The following is a 9,792-nucleotide window of genomic DNA, read 5'->3' as shown; positions in this document are numbered from 1 at the left end:
TTACGTGCTAGCATTGATTGATGAGATATGGGTAAGTCGTACAGGTCAATATAGGTGACTCTGACTTACGTGCTAGCATTGATTGATGAGATATAGGTAAATCGTACAAGTCACTATAGGTGACTTCGACTTATGTGCTAGCATTGATTGATGAGTGCAGTTGTACAGGTCACATTAGGTGACTCCGACTTACGTGCTAATATAGATTATTGAGTACATGATTATTTATATTGCTGATGAGATGTTGTGTCGTGGTATATTTATGGAATTACTGTTGATATACTTTTGATTTTACATGGATACGTGGTATGATTTTCTAGAAACTATACAGGTGTTGCAGCGAGGGGTAATATAGTTTAGAAGGTTTCTATTAAAATTTTTATTTCCAGGGCCACTCACCCTTGTTTTGTTTTCACCCTCCAGGTTTATTAGCTAAGTTTTCTTATCGACGAGGATTCGTGGCAAATCTTAGTATTGGAGATTTGTTTTGATAATATGATTCTCAACCCACCCTACGGTACTTACTATGATCTAACGTCACATGTGAGGTGGGTTCATTTCCTCTCACCAGCGCACTCTGGTTCTTAGGCACTCTTAGTTTTAAATTTATTCACATTTTCCATATCATCACTTTATGGCTTCGTCACCTTCCAGGTGTCGTCCATCATAGCTCGATTTGGAGTCTTAGTGGACATCCCGGGTTGGAGTGTGTCAATCATCCTTAGGTGAAGCTTTGAAAAAAAAATTATAAAATTTAGTTTGTGTGAATTGACTTTATTGCCCATGATTTTGTTTTGTTGTAGAAGACAAAATTATCTTTTTACCCTATTTTGATTGACAATGAGAGTTTTATTAATAAAGTTTTAGATTCGGATTTACACCAAATCATTTTTGCACTTCCTAGATACCAATTTAAGTAGGGCCGGATTTGTGGCACCACTTTTTCTTCACAACTTTTGGCACAATTTTTGTGGCGCCCACTCCGTAATGTATTTCAACAATCTAAACCGTCTATCTTATAGATCTTCCCTCAAAGATCATGTTTACAAAAAAAACACCCAAATCTGAAACCATATGACCTTTAGATTATGGGTTTAGTTTCTTTGTAGAACCATATTAAGCTATTTTATTCTATACAAATGAGTGTCTTGATGATTTTAGATTCATGTTTTTCCCCATCTTTCCCCCATCTTTCCAATCTTTTTCTAGCCCTCCTTCCCTCTTTCCCATCCATATCCACTCTTTGCATCTTCCCTCTTCCCCCTTATTTCCTTCATCCTTCCCCCATCCTTCCGCTCATTTTTTTTTTTAATATCAAAACTTTTTCTATTTAGGTCTTTCTTTTGGCTTTCCTTGAGCTTTGTTCTTTGAACTTTGTCAATTCCTATGAGTTGATCTCAAATCTGGACCTTCATGGCCTTTTCGTGCTCCGATGCTACTTTACATTGCGCGTCCTCAACCACCGACCTCTGCTAGTCGGCCCGTGTGCTTCTCCTCGGGTGTTAGGTGGCTGTTAAAGTGTTTTTAGCACTATTTGGTAGGATTATGGGGGTGCTCACTGCGTGGGTGGCTCGCTCATCCTCATTTTCCGTTGATCCAGTTATTCTGGTTCGTTTTCTTGGTGGTGGTGGTGGCCTTGCATGGAGGCGCATCTGGTGGCTGCTGGTTTTCATTCCAATACTAGGGGTTTTTTGTTATTGCTCAGCTGGCCACGTTTGGGCCTATTTACTGTATTTTTTTATTTGCTGTTAGACTTGTATTTAGATGTGGGTTGCATTTTCCTTATACTTGGTTTTTTTAAGGAAATTGTTATAAGCACTCCAAAAATCTCATTCTACACTTCAAACTTTATATATTAGCAAAGAAAAATACACTTATGAGGAGAGTAAAATGAGATTTTTGGAATACCTATAACACTTACCTTTTTTAATTAAGGAAAGTAATTTAGTTTGCCAGAAAAAATAAAATATCAAACTTGTACTTAAAAAAAAACTTGTAGACCCTACCACGTTGCGGTTGGATAGAGTTCTTTCCTTCGCTGTCAGGTCAAAGAAAAGAAAAGATCCCCCGCACACAGAGAGGGAGAGAGAAAGGTATAGCCCATTGCCAATAGCCATGGGACAAACCGAAACAGAAACAATGCATTCACATACGCAGATATAAGCTTCTACTAGTTCTCGGATCTCAGAAAGCGCGATAAAATGTCCACAAACGATGTAGTCGACGGAGAAAGCAGCCTACGACGGAGAACATCTCCAGTTCCGAGTACAACTAGACTGAGAGTGAGACCCGACCCTTTCTTGATCTGCTGCAGATGCTTCAGCGTCCTCACAGCTCTCACCGCCATTCTCTGCATCGTCGTCAACGTCTTCTCAGCCATTCAATCTTTCACAGATGGATCTGATGTACTTTCTTTCTGTTTTCTCTCTTTCTCTCTTTCTCTCTCTCTCTCTCTCTCTATATATATGTATATACACACACACACATATGAATTATGCATTAGTATGGAGTTAGTTATAAATTGGGTTGTGTGTGTGTGGTGGTGAATTGCAGATTTTCGATGGGATATTTCGGTGTTACGCCGTCGTGATTGGCATTATTGTGGTGGTGGCCGAGACGGAATGGGGATTCGTTATGAAGTTCTGGAAGGTTCGTTTTCACTTTGAAGCCCTAACTCTTTTTATGAAAATTAAATTTCAATTATTCAAAACCTAAACTGTTTAAGGCTTTGTTTGGTTACATTAAATTGTGGGGTTTAATTTTATTGAAATGCCGTATCCTTTCATTGTCTGAGTTTCTTTCTTGTAATTCTGGAAATCTTGGAATCTGGTATTTATCAGTAACATTGATGATGGCACTCTATCTGTAACCATAACTTGTTTCAAGGAAAAAGTGAGAGAAATTCTGAGTTTCCTGCTTGTGTGTGAGGAACAGCAACCTTGGAGTGATTCCAAGGCACCTACGGTGTGAGGCTGAAGGCTGGTGTGATGCCAGAATTTTTCTAATTTCACTATTGGAACCCTTTGGTGTGATGCCAAAGGCCGGAGTGAGTCTGGATCTATCCTGTACATCTATCTATTTTGACTGTCCTACATCAGGGGTGTTGTAAGATGCTATTATGATCCCCACACCAAAAATATCAAAACAATAAAAATGGAAAGATCTAACAGCGTAAGTGCGTAACAAACTATCTTTTTGAAACTTTATGTTTTTCTAGCTATGCTTATCTGCCGTCAACACAGGCACCTTATAATCTTTGCTGCTAACTGCTGTCATGATGAATTTTGTCTCCATTTCTCGTATTCTTACTCTGTTCAGGCTAAATCAGCAATTCACTATTGAATTGTAAATCAAAGTTTATGGAAATATTGGTGCTAGCGTGCCGAATTTTGCTTCCATGATCTAATTTTACTATTTGTATTAACTGTTTGCAGATATTGGAATATTGTGCTGGTAGGGGTATGCTGCAAATCTTGTAAGTTTGCCGATGTAGTAAAAAATATCATGTTTCACTCTCATAAGAGTATTTTCTCTGCACCGTCAGATTTTGGAGCACGACTGAATTCGTCCCAATCTGAATATTGCCTAGCTTTGTAACAGTATAATATTTGTAGTTATGACGGCAGAGAATAATGATGGATCAACATTAAAGTTAAGCTTGCTTTAGTTTCAGAATTTGGATAGCATGTGCCTGTATTCCTGTGAAGAAATTTTTTAATTTTTTTTTAATTTTTTAATTTTTTATGGTTGTTGCATACTAACATAAATTTTACATGGTTTCTGATGTCGTGATTCTTTGTAACAGCGTCGCGGTCATGACAAGAGCTTTTCCTAACGAATCTAGTACAAAAAAGGGGCTAGTTATTCTACAGAACATAGCAAGCTATATGCTCCTTGCTTGTGGTGGGATCTATTTTATTTCGGTAGGTTTAAGTAGCAGAATCCTGTAATAATTTTGGAAATTTGTGACTGTGCATGTCGTTTTGTCTTTTTTCTTCTTTTAATTGGAAGAATCCAATGTTTATTTGGTTTGATGAAGCTGATTTTAACCAAAACTCTGATTCTTCTTTAACTAGGATTCAGCATGGCTCCTATTGCTAGCTGAGGCTAACGTTTGCTCTTTTAGGAACACAATTAATTCCCTGCGTGATTGGGTAATTGTTGCTAAGCAACTAACCCATTCATGACATTACTTACTTCAGGGAATTTATTTTGAGTTGGGGATTGTAAAATTCTCGGAGGGGCTATGGCTCCATTTAGGCTAGCTATAGCGCCGCCCTTGTTCTCTGGTTCATGAATTATGATAAAATAGCAGTGGTGCTGCATGGGTGTTCCCTAAACTTTTATATTTTCTTTTTGGTCTGAATATATTACATCCATATGTTGAGAGTAATTCATGCAAGGGTAGTATTACAGGGGGAAAAAGCACGAAAAGCTTGAAGGACCAGAGCCATTTGGCCTGCCTTTGCCGTTTTAATTATAACTTAGGAGTCTATTGTACCCTTTTCCTTCCTCATTTTCAGTATTTGAATTTTAAAGGGAATCCTATGCATTGGCTTTCTCAAACGGGCTCGGCAGAAGACAGAAATTTCAAGGGAGCAAGCAGTAAAGGATCTTGAGGTAAGTTCTCATCATTTGTTAATCATGCTTGCTTTTCTATATGGTTCTTACGTTGTTCTTGTCAACGTTATGTATGTTTATCCTATCACAGAAGCTTGCTTACATTCATTTACCTATTTGCAACAATCACAGGACTTGGAGCGGCGAAGGGAAGAACTTGAACAATTGCTTATTGAGGAAAGAGATTAAGAAATAGATTGTACCGTACGTAGGCAGAAAGTGACACGGGTCAACCTTGCTCATGTTTACATCTCTGATTCTGTTAGTGAGTTGCATTTGAATTAGTATTCTTTGTTTGTGTAGTTTTTGTGAAAAGGCATGTTGGGTGCCTCTTGATTGTGTCCAGCAAGTATTTGCCAATGTAATGTACCCAAGAAAAGAAATGGTGGTCATTTGTGAAGACAGGACTCCGTCCATACGCAATCCATGAAATTTTATTTTTTCTGTCACTGTAAAACGTCAAATGTTAATTATTTTGTTAATGACGAAATAAAGTCCACAACAACAACAACAAAGCCTTATCCCACTAAGTGGGGTTAACTATATAAATCCTAGAACGTCATTGCGCTCGATTTTTTTGCCATGTCTTCTATTAAATCCAAGTAGTCTAAGTCTTTTCTTAAAGTCTCTTTCTAAGTTTTCCTAAGTTTCCCCTACTCCTTTGGCCCTGAGTCTCTGTCTTGTAATTACATCTTCTAACTGAAGTGATTGTAAGTCTTCGTTTCACAAGTTCAAACCATCTTAGCTGGAGCATTTGAAGAAATAAATTCCAATGAAAAAAAAAGGCTAAATTACTAAAAAAAACTACCTCAACTATCGGGTAGTTAACAGTTTCATACCTCATCTTTAAAAAGTTTCAATGTCATACCTTATGTATGAATTTGTTGCAATGTTCTACCTCTGTTATGTTGTTTGTCAATTCCTCCGTTATATGATGACGTATCCTCTCCACCTATGAACTTCCATGTTGGTTTCTGATACACATGGATCATCTAAAAGGATGACACGTGTATATTACAAAAAAAAATTAAAATTAATTTTTTTTGAATACCAAAAAAAATTATATTTTTTATATTTTTTAAATTTCCCTCGTGAAGAGTGCAATTCCATTCCATTTCATCATTCCAGTTCCCAAATCAAAGAACCTTAACCCTTATTTCAAATCGCCGGCCAAATCGCGATCAATAGTTCATTCAACGAAAACCCTTTGTTTAGGGCTTGTCGTCGCATACCTTTCTTTTGTTCGTTTTTGTTGAAAACCCTAAGTTCTTCTAGTTTCGAAAGATTTGACAGTATTTCGAAGGAATCAAAATGGAGTGGAATGTGCGTAAGGATCCTAAGCAAACGACGCCTACCTACTGTAAGTACAAATTTCAATTCGTTTTGTGCTTCGTTGGTTTCCTTTTTTTATTCCTGTTATTCTGGGTTTGTTGATTCCAAAATCTTTGTTGGCGATCAGTGGGTTTCATTGATTGTTTATTCGAAATGCTTACTAATATGTTATAGAATAGGGGTCGTGTGGGTGCTTTGTTTATTGTTGTAGAGAAAAAGGTTGTTTGGGTACTGGTGGTACATGGGGTTCGGTGGGTGCTTTGTATTTTGTTGTCGGGGAAAAGGTATTTTAGGTGCTGGTGGTCCTGGGGGTCTTTTGGATAATTGTTTAACAAAAGTTCAAATTTGGGTGCTTTTGTTTTGTTTGTTTATTCTAATGTTAGATAATGAAGGGTCCTTTTGTGTTTTGTTTGTTAGAGATAGGTGGGTTGTTTTCAAATTTATTCAAAATGCTTATGGATTTGTTGGATAATGGGGTCTTTTTAGGTCATCTTGTGCTTTTGTCTGTGATGTGCTTTGTGCTTTGCTTTGTTGTTGGCTGTTAAATATGTTGAATTGCAATTGTTTACATTTGGGGTGGGTGTGGTCCTAAGGTTTATTGGCTGCACTAACTAGGGTCCTTTTGTGTTTTGTTTTGTTGGTGAAGAAGATGTAATGTTTTCTTTGTTTAGGGCTTAAGGGTTAAGGGTTAAGGCTTAGGGCTTATGAGAGCTTAAGGCTTAGGGCTTTTCTCTGTGATGTGCTTTGTGCTTTACTTTGTTTACATTTGGGGTGGTTGTGGTCCTAGGTATGGGTGGGCGAACGAGTATAGGAACCACGGGGCAAGGCGGAGCTGGGCGATGAAATTTTAAGGGCGGGTCGGTTCCCGAAGTACAGAAAAACGGGTACCCGGACCGGCCCGTTTGTAACATAACAAGGCCTATGTATTGGGCTATTTTATTACAAATAAGGCCTATTTTATTACAAAACAAGGCCTAAGCATCAGACCCACGCACACAACCCACACCTCCCAACGCCTAATACCTCAAGACCTGGAACCTTTCATCATCTCCTAGAATTTGATAACAAGCATTCCCCCTCATCCCTAAACCCTCACATTGCAAACCCAGTAGCTTCAGTGTTCTCAAAGACCCAAATGGCAAGGTTATCCCAACTTTCAACCACGTCCTGATCGAGAAAATCATCCCACCCTCCAAAACCACCGTTGACATTTTTTTCCCCGAGTCCTCTACCAAGGTAAATTATATGACATCATATTCTTCTTTGCATAAATGTATTTAGGGTTTAGGTTTTATCTTGATTTGAATTTTAACGGTTGCGATTGGTCCAATCGGTGCAGCTAAACTCAGGAAAGGTGGTTGTTGTGGGACCAGGAGCCAAAGACAAGGTCGGGAAGTTGATGTCGTTGCAGACATAGCCATCGCTGGTGTTGTAGTGGTTGTAGCAGTCGAGCTGCTTGTTATCAACCAACAGCGTCGTCGAGTTATTGGGGGTCAGTCGGTCTCCATGAGCAGCCTCTTTGTTCTTTTCTGTTTACCTTCGCTATTGTAGGACCTGTGGGTACCCATAGGAATCGGCCTGTTTCAAAAGGGCAGGGTTAGGTCCGGATATAATTTTGCAAAATCCAAAACTCGCCCCGCCCCGTCCCATGTTATTTACAAACAGGTTTGGTCTGATTCCTTCAATTTTGGGTTTGGCCCGGCCCGTGTCCACCCCTAGTCCTAAGGTTTTAACTTTTTTTTTTGTTTTTGTTTTTTTGTTTTTTGTTTTTTTGTGAATATTAGGTTATCCAGAACTATTTTCCATTTGTTTGCATCATGGTGGGGAGCTCGGTCAAGAATACTACTATGGGGGAAAGTTGCATATATAGATTATTGCGACAATGACTTGATGTCACTCCTTGTGATAGATGATATGGTGGAAGCTGTAGGATATAGTGAGATGTTTATGAACTACTACGACAAGATTCCTAACATGGACATTAGTAATGGTTTGAAGCTCATTCAGAGTGATGCCGATGTAAAGAAGATGTGCAACTTTGTTTCAAAGGCTCAACTATTAGACATGCACATTGAAGAATTGTTTGCAAAAGAAGCCCTTACCAAGGAACAACATTTTATGGAGTCTATAGAGTGCACCGGTCCAACCATAGTGGTTATTGAGGAATTAAGTGATGAGGAAGGGGATTTTATGGCAATAACTTGTAAACCAAGAAAAATAAAGGGGTTGCTAGCTATTAAAGGACCTTGAGATAATAAGGGGGTGTTTGTTGAAGAATAGGTGATTGTTATGTGCTCTAATGATGGTTTTCACCAAGAAGAGGTGGCTGGTACAAGTGTGGCTGAGGTTGAAGATGTACAAGTTGGTGAAAAAGGTGAAGGGGAACACGGTGATACCTTTTTTGATGTACCTGTTGATTTTGAAAGAGACCAAGAAGGAAGTGATGAAGAAGACAGTGACTTTGTAGAGAGTGAATATCGGAGTGATGAAGATAACCTAAATTTTGCTAAGTATGATGTGATTCAGGAAGCATATGAGGTGCAATATGAACAAAGAACACGAAGGCAATCTCAAAAAAGGAAAAAAAGGCAAACTGAGGAGATCAATGAAGGAGAAGAAGAGCAAGTCAATGAAGGAAAAGGGAAAAGACAAGAAGAGGAAGGACAACAAGAGATTGAAGAAGCTGGAGATGGGGAGGTGAATCTGGTTCATGATTCAGATAATAATTTTGATGCTCTAGAAAGTGTACACTCTGAAGATGAGGAAAGAGGCAAAAAAAAGAGCATTATCCATAGTTTAATGAGAAAACAGACATAAAGAATCCAAAATTTACTCTAAGGCTTATTTTCAGGGACAATGTGCAATTCAAGATAGCCGTCATAATGTATTCCTTAGTGAATGGATATGGGAAAATTCATTTTCATAAGAATGAGAAGTTGAAGATTACTGCTAAGTGTCCAAAGGACTGCCCTTGGATGTGTGATGCTGGCAAGATGTATGGATCAAACATCATCCAAATTAAGACAGTCCTTGATGACCACACCTGTGGGAGGACTTGGGCAAATAAGAACATGACTGCTTTTTTTCTCACAGATTTATACTTGGATCGGATAAAGCTCAATCCCACATGGCCTGTCGAATCCTTTTTATTCATTGTGGAATCCGAGTGGAATCATGGGTGTACAAAGATGAAGGCTTATAGGGCATTGAATAAAGCTTTCAGGATTATTGAAAGGAAACATACATAGCAATATACAAAAATGTGGGATTTTGTTGAGTAAGTAAGAAGGACTAACCCTGGAAGCACTATGAAGTTGAAGTTTGATGGGGAAAGGTTTTAGAGGATATATGTTTTGCTTGGGGGTATGCAAAGAAGGCTTTAAGGCAGGATGTAGACCTTTGATAGGTTTAGATGGGTGCCACTTAAAGGTTTTACATGGAGGGCAGTTGTTATATGCTGTTGGCATTGATCCAAACGATGAAACATGGGTTATTGTTTATGCAATTGTGGAAATGAAAAATAAGGCAACTTAGATTTGGTTTTTACAACTGTTAGCTGATGATGTAGGTATAGAAAACCAAAATGGGTGGACATTTATCAGTGACAGGCAAAATAGGCTAATTCCAGCATTTTAAAAGGTTCTCCCCAGATGCCACCACATATTCTGTGTGAGGCATTTGTACACAAACTATAGGAATTTGTTCAAGGGGAAAACTTTGAAGGATGCTCTATGGGCAGTTGCCAAAACAAAAACGGTTCCACACTTCAAAAAGGCAATGGAGAAGGTTAAGAAACTAGATAAGGAGGCCTACAAATGGCTAGTGAAGAAGCTTGCAACT

General features: G+C 38.5%; 1 protein-coding gene across 1 annotated transcript; it reads left to right on the top strand.

Moving 5' to 3' along the window:
- Positions 1 to 2,062: 2,062 nt before the first annotated feature.
- Positions 2,063 to 5,063, top strand: LOC126624023 (uncharacterized). Its single transcript, XM_050293019.1, has 6 exons — positions 2,063 to 2,405; positions 2,554 to 2,649; positions 3,435 to 3,475; positions 3,806 to 3,923; positions 4,540 to 4,620; positions 4,753 to 5,063. Exons 1-6 carry the CDS (start codon positions 2,202 to 2,204, stop codon positions 4,807 to 4,809), a joined length of 597 nt encoding a protein of 198 aa, XP_050148976.1. The 5' UTR covers positions 2,063 to 2,201; the 3' UTR covers positions 4,810 to 5,063.
- Positions 5,064 to 9,792: the final 4,729 nt, after the last annotated feature.

Source organism: Malus sylvestris, chromosome 5 (assembly GCF_916048215.2).
Source record: "Malus sylvestris chromosome 5, drMalSylv7.2, whole genome shotgun sequence".
NCBI lineage: Eukaryota > Viridiplantae > Streptophyta > Magnoliopsida > Rosales > Rosaceae > Malus > Malus sylvestris.
The sequence above is the reverse complement of the archived record's forward strand: the minus strand, read 5'-3'. Positions and strand labels throughout refer to the sequence as shown.